The 17,593-nt window shown below is 36.5% G+C and overlaps 1 protein-coding gene across 1 annotated transcript in view; it reads left to right on the forward strand.

Moving 5' to 3' along the window:
* The window catches only part of LOC150087352 (uncharacterized), an 88,501-nt gene extending 74,029 nt beyond the window's left edge, over positions 1-14,472 (forward strand). The window contains exon 5 of the mRNA XM_090372016.1: positions 14,401-14,472. Coding sequence (XP_090228142.1) covers positions 14,401-14,448 — 48 coding nt within the window. The 3' untranslated portion in view covers positions 14,449-14,472. The remainder of the gene's footprint in view (positions 1-14,400) is intronic.
* Positions 14,473-17,593: the final 3,121 nt, after the last annotated feature.

Genomic DNA, 17,593 nt, shown 5'->3' on the forward strand with positions numbered 1-17,593 from the left:
CCACTTAAACTGATAAACCTGCAGTACACAGTACACCATTGAATTTAAACTTTACTGGCTGAATTGACCAGGACAAAACTGCATAAATTAATTTATACATACTGCTTAATCATGCATTATTTTGTGTTTAAACTGTTTTTTGTGGTCTATTTAGATAATCTGATCATAACACACACATTTTAAAATGGCTAGCTGGAATGTAAATAGTTAGCATTGCTGCTCAAACAAGCAAAAAAAAGGTCAGATTAAAGGGAATATTTTGGCTTCAAGAAAGAGCAATGTTGCAACTCCCAGCAGTGTGCTAATTACAGTATTGCCTTTTTTTGCAGTTATCTGTAGTGACGCATGTGGCCAAGAGGGATGTCTTTGTGTGCTTCGGTTGCAGAGTGTGAGGGATTAAAGTCCATACGACAGGGAGTGCAGTAGCACACGCTCTTTGAGTAGACCGGGGTTCAAGCCCCTGACTGCTGAATACGGTCGATCTGCCAACTCGCACTGGACCAGTGTGGCAGATTATAGTCCATTTCCCTCAGCATGAATTGTTGAGGAGGCTTCCATCCTGCAGTGGGTTGATAATGGCTGTACTTTACTTTTTTTACTTTTATGTGAGTGACAGGGTTGACGTCCTCGAAAAAATTTAAAAGCGGGAACCAACAAGCACTTAGCATAACACTGGAGACTATGCTCAAGCATCACATGATACGTTGAAATCCTCCACAGCAGAAAGTGTCGATCCCAGAGGAAGAAGTTATTGTTAGTGACTCTATTGTGATGGAAACAGGAAATATATTTTGTAAAAAAAATAGGAGGAACCAGCAAAGGTATATTAGCAGAGCCAAAAGTTGACTATGTTAAGCACCCATCCTCTTTTAAGGGTACACAAGGTGATATTGTTGTACACAGAGGTACTCACATTAAGAGATTTAATGATTTAACAAATACAGGGCAATATTGAGTATGGTTGTGAGTTTGTATTAAATTTCAGTGTCTGTAATTCTGCCCAGACACAATAAGTATACAAGATAGTCTTGTCAGTTTGGCTCTGGAGAGAGATTGTGCAAAGTTTACAGGGTAGAATTTTTCACATGATCTGTGCTTGTTAACAGAAGAAGAGAGCATTTTTAGAGGAATGGGATATGTTTAAATAGAAGTAAGGGTAAAAATATTTGCTGCTATTGAGGTAGTTAGGTTGTTCAGAAAACTGCTAGCTTGGAGGAAACATATTAATCGATTTAATGGCAACCACAGGTAGAGGTGAAAGTGATTCTTGCACACTGTGTCTATTGGGACATACACCAGTCTGTAAAGCAAGTGTCAGGGATTACAAGGAGTGCTTGAGGTCTTTGTGTGACTAGCAAATATATGGGCTATTAGGAGTAAAAATAGGTACATGTATACTAATGGTAAAGAGATAGAATAAATTATTTAATGAACTGCAAGAATTGTTGGTCACCAAATGCAGACATTGTGGGGATATCAGAGAGATGGTTCTACTCAGACATAAAGGATGCAGAACTGTGTACAGAAAGGATATATAGGATGAAAAGATGGGAGTTACACTCTATTTAAAATTTAAAACAAAGAGTAAGCCAGTAAATCAGAATGCCTTAAAATGGGGGAATTTAACTTTCCAGATATTGACGAACTTGAGTTGTCACTCACATCGGAAGACTTTTCTAGATTTATTAGATGACCATTTTCTGTATTGCAGCATATTATAAAGGCAACAAGAGGAAGAAATACTGTGATTATCAGTGGCGACTCTGTGCATTATAAATCTCCAGAAAAAGGAATTACAGTCCTAGGTAGCAGTACTCATAATTTACCCATCAAGTTTCATGCAGTTTGGATAATGTATTTTAAAAAAAAAGTTTTTTTTTTTTAATTACAGGTCCTGAGGACAACGAAGTTGTACGAATAAGGAAAAATGGACAAAATCAATCCCCCTGCCATCATCCAATATTTGAGTAAAAAGAGACTGCTGCCAAAGACAATTCATGAGGATATGGTTACAACATTGGGGAGGATGCCCCTTCCTATTCCATGGTTAAGAAGGTAGTAGAATTTAACAAGGGAGGGAGAGCCTGGAAAATGACCCATTCTAAGATGTGTCAGTTCCATCATAAGTTGTTGCGAGTGTGCACAATATGGTGATAAGTGATTGATGAGTGACAGTTTGTTGCATTTCATCTGAACATCTGTACCACATAACAGGTTCTCACTACGAAAAAGTGTCAGCATGATGGATCCCCAAGTTGACAGCAGTTCAAGCCAGTTTCCTTATAAGGTTTGTGACCATGGAGATGTGGGTCCATCATGTTCAGCCAGAGACAAAGGAGCAGTCCAAACAGAGGAAACACAGCTCTTTCCGCCTCTAAAGAAAGCCATGTTGATTCCTTCTGTTGGAAAAGTAATGTTGTTATTTGGTTTTTAGGAGCATTAGCAACTAAGGCCATATTGCTCCGGGGATATGTGGTGGTCATTCCCTGACCTTTCCACATCCTCCGTATTTGGTGGTCACGGGCTCGAACCCTGGTCTAATCAAGAAGCGTGTGCTATGCACTGCTGCTCCTGGAAAAGTAATGGCATCGGTTGTGGGATGAAGTGTTGCTAGTGGATTACCTTCAGAAAAGACCAGTCACGGGCACATTATGCAGACCTTGTAAGGTTTGCATGAAAACATCAAGTACAACTACCAAAGGAGTCATGTTCCACCAGGACAATACACATGTTCACAAATCTTGTCATTTGTCTTGGGTGCACTGCATCAATGCGGTTTTGAAATTTTTAACCATCACCAATATTCACTAAATCTAGCGCCATTGGCTTTCACCTATTTCCTTATTTGAAAAAATACCTGGCTGGCATCCATTTTCCTACTGGTAATGATATCATTCTGTAGTGGATGCTTTCCTGGAGGTCCAAGGGTAAACTTTCTTCACAACTAGAATACTGTGAAGTCAATGCACTTTTACCATTTATCAATGGTAAAGTGCATTGACTCCAAAAGGAATGTTGAAAAGCCATGGCTCCCCAAATAAATCCCTCCTATCCAGGCCATAATAGGGTGTATCATAACATGTGGGACCCACTTCAGGAATGGATTTAGGACCTAAACGTAATAATTAAAAAAATAAATAAAAAAATCATGTGAACATAGGTTTGATTTCACCTTGCTTCCAAGTTACAGTCACTTTTGTTCCAGCAGATCTTTCCACAAATGGAGTTAGCATAGCTGGCTCCATTCAACTGTTTGCAAACAAATCTCATAGAGGGCCTTCCTGATAGTTATGTATCACAAGATACTGTATTGTTCTTTGAGTGATTTCAGTTATATTTCTACTGACAAGGGCACTATATTTGGAGCTTGTTATTAACAATCTGATTCTGTTAATTTGCTCTGATAACGGAGGCTTATTTAAATTGGGAAATGGCAGCCATGTGTGGACTTGCTAGATGCAACACGTTTGTATACGGAAAACTTTCCTGATTGTCCTGTGCCAAATGAGACCTTTCAGAGAATACATGAATGCCTTGCAGAAACTGGTTCGTTTAGAAAATGAGTTTCAGATGGTGATAGACCCATCAGTACCAGAACAGCAAATCTGACAGATACCTGGAACTTCTGTTTGGGTGAGGGGCTATGATGAGGCTTTTGTAGGCTGGTATTCATTTGCATAATGATCATTTTGAGCATTCCCCCTAAATGTAAGCAGATATATGCTGGAACACAAAAATGGCTGTAACTCATAAACAAGGATACACCCTATATAACTACTGTTGTTGTTATTTGGTTTTTAGGAGCATTAGCAACTAAGGCCATATTGCTCCGGGGATATGCAGTGGTCATTTCCTGACCTTTCCACATCCTCCGTATTTGGTAGTCACGGGCTCGAACCGCGGTCTAATCAAGAAGCGTGTGCTACGCACTGCTGCTCCTGGCTACGGAGGTGCCTATATATAACTACTGTCAAGGATAAAGGGAAGGGATTTTGCTTTCAATGGTCTTAAAGTTATTTTATTTCCCAGTAGGACTGACTGATGATGTCACCAACTGCAAATTCTAAATGGGAAGTGTTAAGGAAAGTAACAGAAGCTAATAGGCTTTTTATATAGCAGCTGATAGATTTGTTCAAATTTTAGGTGTAAACAGATATCAAATAAAGTGATGAGACTAGATAAAGAAAGTGCAATAGGATAATTATAAATAATCAGGTGACTTAGAAAACCAAAATAAGTACAGTCTCAATTTGCATTAGCTTGCCTAAAGCAAGCTAATGTGGATGAAGTCTTTGTCTAAGAATGCAAATAAAATAGCAATATTCTTTGCTTATGTTAACACTAGAATGAAAGGAAAGAACACTGGCTCACAAGATATGAATGGCATAACTACTGACAATCCTTTTACTGACAGAAGAGATATTTTGTATGTATACGTGAGCTCTTTTCCCTCTTTCACTATGCCTTGGTACCATGAAAAAAAATATAATAAATAAATAAATAATAATGTCTGATTTTATTCGAACTGATTTTTAAACACAGATTTCTAAGAAATTTTTTTTTAGGCTTTTTCTGTTAGTAAAATCATTTAGTTTGTATTTTTAGTTACTGCTAGAATAAGAGTTGTGGAAGTAACTTCAAAATGAAAAAAATATTTAGCACAATTGCATTTTAATGTGTTTGATGTAATGTAGCAAGGATCCGGAATGAAGAGTATCTATGGCATGTGAACACAAAGACAGCCCTGCATGTGAGGAATTTTTAGGGATGGGGATGCCAGAAGTATATCAAATTGTAACAGGGAGCCAAATGATTTTGTGATAACTGAAAGTGGAAGAGAAATTGTGAAAGGCTAAAAGTAAATATATCTATAAAAAAATTCTTTATACTACAGCATGAATGAATTCATTCCTTTCATGCACCTGGGATGAATGGAATCTATCCAGTTATATTGAGAGGCAACAAAAGAGGTAAGCAGACATTTAGCCATAATTATGGGAGCATCCTTGGATTTGGGAGAATTTCCAATGGATTGGAGATGTGCTAAATGTCTCCCCAATTCACAAAGGGAAATCAAGTTTTTCAATTACATACCTATAAACTTGATTTTTTAGGAAAAATAATCGAGTTACTGGTTAAAGAAGTGATGCAGGACTGTCTTGACAGGCCCATAGCAATCGTAGCATGCACTCAAGGAGAGAGCTTATCTGACCAATCTGATTGGATATGGCACAGGAACAAAGTAACTGGATGCAAAAAACATTTTGACACTTAGATTTTGGAAAAATTAAGGAAAAGCTTTTGATACTGTTTCATACAAAAGACAGCTGTAGTGTGTGTGTGTGTGGCATTGGGGAAAAGTTACAGCTACAGATAAAGGGATGGTTGAGTGGGACAAGACAGGGAGTGTATCAGTGGTCACTGCTCTTCTCTCTTGGGCCTATTGTTTTAAATATTTATTAAAGTTGACAGATATCAGGCTTCATGTCTAAGTTTTCAGATGATACAAAGGTTGGTAAGGTGATTAATGACAGTAATCATGCTGCTGCAACAAGATTTAGAAAAAATTAGGCAGAGGGTCTGAGATGTGTCAAATGCAAGGTACTCCATATGATTAGCAGTAATCTTAGAATAACAAACTGTGTGGTACCACATCAATGTGGTGGAGAATGAAAAAGACCTGGGGGTACAAATAATTATTGATAAAACCACGTACTGGGGGACCTTGTGGGGTTTTGTTAATATTATATAGGAATTTTGCCTGCAGGGATAAGGAGAAGACCACTCTATTGTGTAAAGCAGTGGTTAGGTCACATCCTGAGTACTGTATATAAATGTGGACATTTCAGTTTTGGATGTGGATTTGTTACAATGGGTGCTGAGAAGCCCTGTTGTGCAATGGGATTATAAAACATCTCTGGCCTTTACACAGTTTGTACTGTAACACAGAGTATACAAATGCAAAGTTGGAAGGGGGATCCTATCCCCACAGTGCCACTTGACAAGCAGCACTATACACTGTGCAATATTAGTAAGGGGAACAAAATGGTACACTTACTGAGAGACTAGTTTTTCAGACTGAAGTGTTTCAAAACGAAGTACCCATGAGGCAACATGATGGAGGTAGTTAGGGCTTTGAATGGATTAAGTTAATGCTGACGGCCGGCACCTTTATTAACAGTGACATTTGGATGCTGTATCAAAATTTGTAATATTCTGTAAATTTTTTCACATGTTTAGCTACTTTTCAAATAAGCTTAAAGCTATTTAACTAAATTTGCATCTGACTGTCTATTGTTACGATATCTACTATATAAAACTTTATAACCATTTTCAGAGTTCTAAATTACTCAGTAGGACCTCCTTTTAGAGCGTTTTTTTTTTTTTTTTTTTTAATCCCCTTGGAAATTACATTTAAAATAGTTTCAGTTGAGTGAAGAAAATTTTCATAGAATGGCTTAGAAGAGACTTAACTGCATACACACTGTTTGCACTTTTGACCTTCAGGCAATTTAGGAAATTAGTACTGCTGATAAGCAAGAATTGAGAGAGCTAAAGGGTATACCATTCTACAACTTAGTGGTACCTGGCAACTTAGTAAAACCTATCCAACCACCTGTCCCACATACGGAGACTGCGCTGGTCAACAGTGAGCAGATCAAGGGGTATTCCGAATGAGCACTGGTTCACCTTCTACTGCAGTCGTGTCCATTTCTTGTACAAGGGGCATATTCAAAGTTAGAATTCTTTCAGGGCCCGCACTGAGTGATTCGAGAAAAATTAGTGTGTTAAATTTTTTTCCATATCTTGTTACAAGTAAAAGGAAGTTTCTGTTTTTGCTACCGTTTTTAATTTTCAGGCTATATATAAAAAATGCAAATTCCCAATACTTTTATGTGTAACAAATCTATGTCACTAATTTATTTTTTAGATTTTATTAAAATTATAAAAGTAAAAATTAAATGCAACAAGGCATCATATCTTTAAGAGTATAATAATCTATATAATTTGGTGTAAACACACCATAGACAACTTTGAAACAAAAAACTATATTAGTAGTGTGAAAGACATCATTTTATCTGTATCTCATATTGTGCTCTTCTTCACGAGTTGCCATGTATTGCATTACGTCGAATAAGTAACACTTCAGAAAAAGAGAGGACTATTGTTACTTGGTATTGTCTTCAATACCAGGGTACCTGCCCAACCACAGATGAAAGGCCAACAAGCCTTCAAACAGTGCTGTCTGGGTGGTGGTGCCCACTGAGAATAAGTAACAGTAGTTTTCTCTTTTAGTGAAGCGTTACTTATTCGAAGTAGTGAAATACATGGCAACTCGTTGTGGAGGAAGAGCACAATATGAGATACAGATAAAATGATGCCCTTCACACTACTAACGTAGTTTTTTGTTTAAGAGGTGTCTATGGTGTGTTTACCCCAATATTATATAAAATTATAAAAATGACTTTTTTTTTGTTTTTCTAAAAAATACCTTACTTTTGCCATCAAATGCTCACTTAATGAGAATTTTATGATAATTAGCAAAATTTAAAATGCTGTTTTAATTCACTTTCTGCGCAGGCCGTAGGTTGGACACTGCTGGGAATCAACTGTAAGCGCCCCGTTCGAGAATTAGGAGGGAGTGATTTTCTTTCATCTCGACAAATTGTTTCGAGGAAGTGTGTTATCCACATTTTTCCATAAATTTTTATTTCTGTTTACATGGCCACAGTAGCTGAATATCCGAACGACACTGAAATTTTCAAAAAGAAAAAAGAAAAATTCAAATTTAAGAACTAGTGACAATATCGATGACGAGAGAAGGAAAATGAGGACAACGAAGGTATTAAACCTTCTAAACATGAAACGTTGGCATTTGGTGAGAATGAATTTAGAAAATTGTCAATTGGGCTTAAGTTAAATGAAAGAGATACAACTGGCCCATTTTGGGAATAACTAATCGAAAAGACAGTTTTTGGTTTTTAGGAGCATTAGCAACTAAGGCCATATTGCTCCAGGGATATGCGGTGGTCATTCCCTGACCTTTCCACATCCTCCGTATTTGGTGGTCACAGGCTCGAACCCTAGTCTAATCAAGAAGCCTGTGCTACGCAGTGCAGCTCCTGCCCACCTGGCTACGGCGTGCCGACAGTTTTTGGGGAAATTGAAGAGCATTTGATGAACGCTCTGAGTACGATGCAAATAAGGATTTTCACAAATGAATCTGATCGTCAGCCCAAGCAGAGCTTAGTTGATGACAAAAATAGTTTCTTCACTGTTTCTTAAAATTGTGGCCCACCGCTGACCCGCTTCGAACCAGAAAATATGTCGATTTGTGGCTGTTTTGGAAACGTCAATCAGCAACAGCCACAAACAATAAGTCGGCATAGTATGTTCGATGAGAATGCAATAAAAACTTTATTATGAAATTATTTTTACTTATTACTTATTTTAATTCTTGAATAATAAATTTATGCTTAATAAACTGTGTGTTAATATACTTTGTCAGATAAACTGAGACGTGGCAGAGAAGAAAATTGCATGGGATACATATAAATTAACAGGTGAAACGGAAGCTGTTGTTGTTATTTGGTTTTTAGGAGCATTAGCAACTAAGGCCATATTGCTCCGGGGATATGCGGTGGTCATTTCCTGACCTTTCCGCATTCTCCGTATTTGGTGGTCATCGGCTCGAACCCCAGCCTGATCAAGAAGCACGTGCTATGCACTGCTGCTCCTGGCCACCTGCCTACGGAGGTGTCCAAACGGAAGCCTATGACTAAGTAACAAAGGAGGTTAGGCAGGCAAAGGTAGATTACGAGAAATCTTTGGCAAACAATGCAAAGAAAAAAAGTAGACTTGTTTATTTATGTAAACACTAGAAGGAAGGAAGAAGATGAATCATATTGCTCCACTTGATTTTGATGGTTCAATGGTTGATGATCCTGCTCAGGTAGTTAACAAACTACATGAGTATTTTGCATCTACATTCACCCATGAGGAGTTATTCAGGGAAGGGAATGCCAGAGGTGGGTGCTTCCGTAGCCAGGTGCAGCAGTACATGGCACACGCTTCTTGATTAGACTGGAGTTCGAGCCCGTGACCACCAAATACGGAGGGTGCGGAAAGGTCAGGGAATGACCACTGCATATCCCCTCGGAGCAATATGGCCTTAGTTGCTAATGCTCCTTAAAAAAAAAAAAAACCAAACAACAAACGGTTTGGTCGCAGCCAGAGGTGAGTTAAATTCTGACAGTGAGCTAGATTATTTTCTAATAACTGAGAGGAAAGTGGAGGAGAAATTTTTGAAGATAAACATAAAAAAGCAAACCCTTAGCCATAATTATGAGAGCTGCTTTGGACTCAGGGGAAGTACCCATGGACTGGAGATGTGCAAATGTGACCCCAATTCACAAAGGAGGATCAAAGGGCGACACAAGTAATTACAGACTTGTTAGTTTAGCTTCTGTTCCAGGAAAATTAATGGAGGCACTGGAGGATCATCTAGACAAGACTTCAGTTATAGCTCAGACACAGCATGGTTAAGGGAAAGTCTTGCCTGACCAATTTGATTGGATACGATGATGTGGTCACAAAGGAACTGGATGCAGGGATTAACTTTGATATCATATGTTTCGATCTTAGAATGGCTTCTGATACTGTTGCACATGGAAGATGCTGAACAAATTGGAGCAGTGTGGCATTGGAGGCAAATTGCTGCTATGGATAAAGGGATGGTTGAGTGGTAATCAATGGACACTGCTCATCATGGACTAATGTTATTAGTGGAGTCCCTCAGGGTTCCGTGTTGGGTCCATTGTTGTTTTGTTTTTATAAATGATATTGATGATGGTATATCAAGCTTAATGTCCAAGTTTGCAGGGTTCTTAAGGACACTAATGACAGTACGCTGCTGCAACAGGATCTAGAAAGGTTGAGCAGATGGGCTGAGAGGTGGCAAATGAAGATTAACATTGACTAATGTAAAATACTACATATGGGAAGCAGTAACCCCAGAGTGACGTATCAACTCTGTGGTACTACACTGACAGTGGTAGAGAACAAAAAGGACCTGAGAGTAATTTTGCAGGCAGATATGAAGTTTTCTGAGCAGTGCAGACGGTCTGCAAAAGTAGCTTGTAGTGTCTTGTCAATGATATACAATAATTTTTCTAGCAAGGATAAGGAGGTGATTATCCCCTTGTATAATGCAATGGTCAGGCCACACCTTGAGTATACAGGTCTGGAGGCCTCATTTCAAGAAGGATGTAGAGCTGCTGGAACGAGTACAGAGAAGGGCAACAAGATTAGTGAATGGAACAAAGGGGTGCTCTTACGAAGAAAGGCTTAAATTTTGCAAATTACAGTCTCTGGAGACTAGGTGTATAAAGCCTTGAATGGTTTGACCATGCTCAATGTTGATGGGATTCTTCCTCTTCCTGAGAGGGCATAAATTAAAATCGAGGAAAGACAGATGTAGGATAGATGTGCAGGAGTTTGCCTTTAGCCAACAGGTAGTTGGTTGGTGGAACAGACTTCCATCCTTTGTTGTGGAAGTTGATAGCCTAAATAAATTTAAGGCTGAGCTGGACAGGTATTTGAAACAAATGGAGGGAGGGAGGGGTGAAATGGGAGTGGTTTTTTTAATTTTTTGGCTGATTCTGCAAAAGCTTGCTTTCTTGCATCCTATGCCTATGTTAAAATGCTAATGTTATTAGTGGAGTCACTCAGGGTTTGGTGTTGGACCCATTGTTGTATTTGATATTTATCAATGATATTGATGGAAGTATCAGGGTAAATGTCTAAGTTTGCAGACAATACAAAAGTTGGCAGGGTGGTTAATGAAAGTAATGATAGACCACTACTGCAACAGGATCTAGAAAAGTTGAGCAGATGGGGCTGAGATTTTTTAACATTGACAAATGTAAAGTACTGCATATGGGTAGCAGTAACCCCAGAGTAACATATCAAATGGGTGGTACTACACTCGGGTAGTGGAGAATGAAAGAGACCTGTGTGTAATTGTGCAGTCAGATTATGAGTTTTCTGAACAGTGCAGACAGGCTGCAAGTGTAGCTCATGGTGTCTTCTCAATGATATACAGAAATTTTGCTAGCAGGGATAAGGAGGTGATTGTCCCATTGTATAAGGCAATGGTCAGACCACATCTTGAGGAAAGATGTAGAGCTGCTGGAACAAGTACAGAGAAGGGCAACAAGATTAGTGAGGGGAACAAAGGGCTGGTGTTACCAAAAAAAGGCTTAAGTTCTGCAAATTGCAACTTCTGGAGACTAGACACTTGCAAGATTATCTAATTGAGGTGTAAGGCCTTGAATGGATTGAGCAAACTCAATGCTAATGGGATTCTTCTTCTTGCTCAGATTACTTCAAATCGAGGAAACGCAATTGTAGAATACATCTGCAGAAATTAGTCTTTAGCCAGCGGGTGGTTGATAGTTCGAACAAACTTCCATCTGTCTTAGTGGTGGAGGTCAGCAACTTAAATAAGTTAAAGGCAGAACTAGACAAACATTTGGAGAGAATGGATGAGTGAAATGGGGTGTTTTTTTTTATTTTTTGCCTGATGCTATATAAGCTTGCTTTCTTGCATCATATGCCCTACTACCTTCATATTTTAGTACATCATATGTACTACTGATCTCGTTAATAAAAACTCTGTTTATACAAAGTATTCATTTATATTAAGCATTTACCACTCCCCTGCGAAGGGATAGGCTTTTCTATGTAAATCTATTCATTTATTACAAAATTTGGTTAATATGTATTACAAAGTTTGTTTTAAATTTTCTGTTTATACTCCGGCACGACAACCAAGTCAGTAGAGTTTAGAATAAATCGTCAATACAAATATTTCATGTATTTAGTAATCACAGGCTTGAACCTGGTCTACTCAAGGAATGCGTGCTATGCATTCTTGCTCTTGACCACTCAGTTAAGATTTGTGCAATTATTGCCCCTATTCCCGAGGCCACCCACTTGTTAGAATTTACTTTTGTGTAAACAAAAGCAGTTTATGGTAGCTACAACTTAAATGCACTCATTGTGAAGAATGAACCGTTAAATTAACAAAAGAATAAAAACAGTTTTTCTAAGCTGTTTACAATCACTCACTTTCCATGGGATTAAGGTCAGTTGCAATTTTTACACCAGTTCAAAAGTACAGTATAACATCATTTTATCTGAGCTGATGTCTTTGAACTTGTCTTTAAATTAATTTCAAGTTTGTTTATATTAAATTCATCTAGCAGTGTAATGGCCACAAAACGTAAACAGACAGAATTAAGCATGGAAATTAAACTGAAAATTATAGAGGCTGATGGGATGGATCAAAATAAAACAGACATTGCAAAGGAATACATCACTTTACCTACAATAATGCGTGACACCAGAGCAACCATAAAAAAAAAAACAGGCAACAAATTAGTGATGCAATACTAGAGCTTGAATCAAAACTGAGTGGTAGGAACAAACGTGTGCATCTAATTTGCCAATATCAGGTCTGAATTTGCAAGAAAAGGCAAATTATCCAGCTCAGCCATATGGAATTAGAGACTTCAAATGCAGCAGTGGCTAGCTCCAAAACAAGAATAACTTGGTTTTGTGAAATGTCTGTGGCAAGTCTGGATTACTTGAAAAAGAAAAGGCTATAGACTAGTTGTTTTCTGTGTGGTCTAGTCTTCAAAAATATGTGGCCAAGGATATTTTTAATTATTTTCCTTTCCGTTAATTGTTTTTCTCTTAGTTTATCTTTCAAATAAAATCTTTAAAAAATGTTATTCCTATTACTGCATTGTTAGACAAGACTTTTTTAAAATTTATTTTTGATATTATTATTGGATATATAGTATGAAAAAAAATTTTTTTGAAATTTTTGGGGGCTTTGTTACTACAAACCTCATTATTACAAAATGTGAAAATGTAGGTCCCTTGAACTTTGTATTATATATATATATGATGTTTGTTAAAGAGCAAAGGGCACTTAAATATTTCTAGTATACTCTAGAACTGAAGATTGTTTTTTCTGTTTGCATTTTTGTATAATTTTATGTAACAAAATAAAAGTGATACAAATATTTTCAAATTTGCAGGGCTAGCAGCATAGGCCATCATGGGATGGCTTATGCTGGCATGCACATTTCAAGTCTGTACACAGTTAGCTGTCAATAAAGTTAACTCTTCTGGCAGTGGTGCCTATATAGGATATAAATATTAACATTTAAATCCAAGAAACAGTATTACCAGTCCCACAGCTGGAGTATTAGACCTAATGTATAATGCATTTTTTTCTTTTTTACACAATGTAACCATAGCAGATAAAGCTAATAAATGTAGCTAGCCTTGAAATAACAAGATTTGGGGAAACTGCTCCAGGTAATTTTTGTGAGTTGTGGTTTTACTGCTGTAACACACATCTGAGGCTATTTCTAGCAGGGGTATAACAATGCTACAGTAATTCCTTTGTTAGGTGAATGAGGAATTGGTAAGCAGGACAACTTGAAACAATGTGTAGTATAGCATTCTTTCCTTCAACAAGTAAAATAAAAATATAAAATTACAATTAAAATACATTTTTTTTTTTTATCAATCAATCATAGTATTTATTTGTTATACGATTATGTATGTCCTATATGAACTATAATTTTATTTAAAAGTTATTTTAAAAATAGTGAGGAAGGCTACTTTTACTTTATATATTTTTCTTTAGATTTCACTAGTTTTAAAATTTCTTCTTCTTCCAAAGATTTTAAAGTTTTTAAATTCTGAACAGGACATGATAGTTTTCTTTCACCACAAGTTCGGCTTCTAAATTTTCTAATAAAAGACTGTTTCTCTCTTTACACCAAGCAGTTTTCACTGCGCTGAAAACTTTTTCTGATGAAGCATTTAATGTGGAATGCTTAATATGGAACTTATAATTTGAGACAAATTATTTGCCTCCGGCAATTTTTAGAAAAATTGCACCCATTTATTATCAACATGCATTTTCTTTTCTTCATTACTCAGTGATGAGCAAATACCTTTACACACTCATTTTTCATTTGTCAGGGAATATGCAGTACTCAGCATGCAAGTCAATATATCCCAAATTGTCTATCTAGGTCAGTTTGTGAGTGAAATTCTCCATTGCCACAGAATCACTTGAGTAGTCTCACCTAAAAAAAAAAAAAGTGTAGAGATTTCTCACATCTATGATGGTTTAGAATTCATGGAATTTTTCAAACAGGTAGTATCACTTATTTGCACAGGAATACAGTAGAAGCTGTAATAACTGTTTAAAAGTAATGCAAACTGTGGAAAATACTTTCTAAATTCATGTTGCTTGATCAGCATATTTGGGCTTGAATACAGAAGAAACACTTTTTTTCTTTTATTTTATAGATGAGAAAAGGATTATTTCCAGCAGACTTCAGGATGACGGTCATATAATGTGATAATCCTAAAGAAAAGGGGTGGAGGGAGAGAAGCATCTCTCATCTTCAACATAAAATTTTTGAGAATACCTATGTCACTCAAATAATGTAACATTTAGGAAGCTGAGTATGTATTTCAAAACATGTTGTGCATATACAAAAATTATTATTTTTAGTGTTGTGGGTAAATAAAAGATGATTAATGTTTACACCAACAAGGAAAGCAGTTATTCCATTTATTTTTTTATAACTGCAGAAAAGTATTTAGTAACAAACAGGGTCACTTGTGTAAATTTATCCTAAAGCAGTATACACAAGAGATCCTATGTTGTGCTTGAAAGCAAATCCCAGTTATCCTACACTGCCAGATGGTATATAACCTCTAATACAAATGACACCCATCTTGAGTTTATTCCCAGGAACTTTTCCTGGCACAGATATACTTAATTCAGCCTCTATTTAGGACAGCATTTTCCAACCTATGGACTGCAATGCAAATTTGGATTATAAATGCATTAGTAATGAGTCACACAGAATTCTATATGAAGTTCAACAAACAGAATTAAATTATGATGTAAATAATTAAAACATTATATGATAAATTAAAATGTGAGTTACAAGTCATAAAACAATATTTTTTGGTAAATGTTTAGGACATCAGTATTTATAAAACATATTGGGTTGCAGATATTGCTGAAATATGCAATATGCTAGTTGGTCTGCTCAAGTGCCTGGATGGATTTTTTTCTGGATAGCCAGATTACTGGACTTTCTGTATCATCGATTATTACAAAAGCTACCAGCATTTTGACCCTATGTTAGTAAACTGTTGTATACTTTACATTGACATTATAGGTTCAATTTATTATATTTGGTAATGTCTGGTTCCAGATAACTTCATTTTTATGTATTTATCTCATTTTCATTATCTTTTCTTCACATAAAAAGACAGCTTATATTAAAAATGCATTTTGGATCTCTCCCTCTCTTTTTTAAATGGAGAATAATCTATTAACACCAGGAGTGGCCAACTTAATTTGTGATGCGATCTACCATCTCAAAAATTTCATTGCACAAATCGAGGGATGATTGTATTTTTAAAATTCGTCATGATCAACCGAAATTAAACCCACGATCGACTTTTGGCCAACCTTGTCCGACTGTCTCCCTTTTACACACTGCCCCATAGTGGGGGGGATCTGTTAATTTGACTCAACTTGTCATTCCTGTATGATTTAAAATTACCTTTGTTACACTTTCGTTTTGGAGGCAGTTGATTGTGTATACTGTTCCTACATTATACTGTAATGTTACTTTAGCCAAGTTTTGTTTTCTCTACTTGAAATTATTTTGGTTTATTAGTTATTTCCAGTATGTAGTTGTTTTAACTTTGAGATGCTATAAAAGCATTTCATGAGATTAAGGACAGGAAAAATTCTAATATGGAGAGGATTTTAACATGAAGAAATAAGATGTTCCACATATACAAATATCATCCCTGTATTTTTCACTTTTGTTGGACATCACCTAAAGTTTGAGACCCATTTACAAAGACATAAGGAGCAACAAATAATAAAGGCTATGAAAGGATGACTATATTGCCACACCCTACACAGCTGTTTTGGAAATTATGGCCGTGTCCTCCCCACAAAACAGAAAACCCAAAATGACCAAGTAAGCTCTTAGCTTTTCTCACACAAACTGGGTAATATCATACAGTTGTGCAGGAAGTGGCAATATGTTTCTGTATTGGGCGAGTAGTCGTCCTTTTCTGAAGTACAGAAAAAGATTCCATTCAATTATCACTGGATATTTTTTTAGTTCAAAGAAGGATACAGCCACACACACCCCAGAGAATACACAGAAAACTGTTTAAGTTGGTGCTCACAAATGCCAAAGACACGGAAATATGAGTTTAACTTAATAATTTTAATACTCTTCTAGTAATCTAAATGACTTGAGGATATAGATAGTATTGTGTAGACGTGGTGCAAATAATTGATTAAAATAGAGTAATATCAAAATATTTTGGATATTCAGGAATCAATTACCTATTTATAACATATGTTGTTTATGAGAAAATAACCCTACTAAGTCTTTTTTTTACTTAATGTCTAGCCGGCAAGGAGCCAATTAAGGATGTAAATAGATGGCTTTATGCACTATATTGGAAGACTCATTTCTTTAATCCATATGGTGTGATGAACTCAAAAGCTGAAAAAGTTAAAAGTAGGGCTACTTTTTCAACTTTTAATTTCATCAATGAAAAAGTGCACACTTCCCCCAACCTCCAAGGTAATTTTATCAAGTTTAATTTTCATTCCACTTCAATACTTGAAGCTCAAACCAAATAGATTTAAAGAACAAGTCACAATGTAGAAGCATTTGTTACACAGTTTTACTCAATTTAACATCATAATATACTTGGTTCTTTATCACCTTTTGAATGATACAAAAAATATATAAATTTTTGAATTTTTTATTTTGTAAGATATTAGTAGATACAAAATGATGGTATGATCAAGAGCTTTAATAATGTGTGTGTGTGTGTGTGTGTGTATATATAATTAAGCTGACTATCCATGAGATCAGATCAAAGTTAACAATATTTTTCTAATGAAGAATGAAACATTATTATAAGTGGTCTCCTTCCTTAGTAGCCCCCCTCCTCTGAAAGCATTACTGGAAGTCTTCAACTGTTTGCTGGTTAGATTACACTGTTACAAGCGATTGGATAGTCGGAATATCACCAGAGCCCTGTCCTTCCACATTCGTTTTGAGTTCAGAGAGGGGAGAGGGCATGGTCAGGTGGAGTTTTCTAATTTTACCTACAATTGAATCAGAACCTATGTATAGCAGGCCTAGCTTACTGTCTTTTTTGAAAAAAAATTTTAATGAATGATACCTTCAATTTAACCCCAGGGGCTCACATCTGGTGAGTATGGCTTGACACACCCAGGATCCTGAGCTGGATATCATCATTCTTCTCTTTCTTGGTGATTCCCTTCTACTTTTCTCTCTCTCTCCCTTAGGGTAATTTTTTTTTGGCTGTGTGCATAAGCCTCAGGCTTCCTTGCACCATATAGCTAATAATAATATTAGGTAGAGTTGAAAGCAACATTTTCACTTTTTTTGAATACAGTGAGTGGTAATTTCTACTG

The sequence above is a fragment of the Mastigoproctus giganteus genome, chromosome 4 (genome assembly GCF_048544385.1).
Source record: "Mastigoproctus giganteus isolate SK-2022 chromosome 4, ASM4854438v1, whole genome shotgun sequence".
NCBI lineage: Eukaryota > Metazoa > Arthropoda > Arachnida > Uropygi > Thelyphonidae > Mastigoproctus > Mastigoproctus giganteus.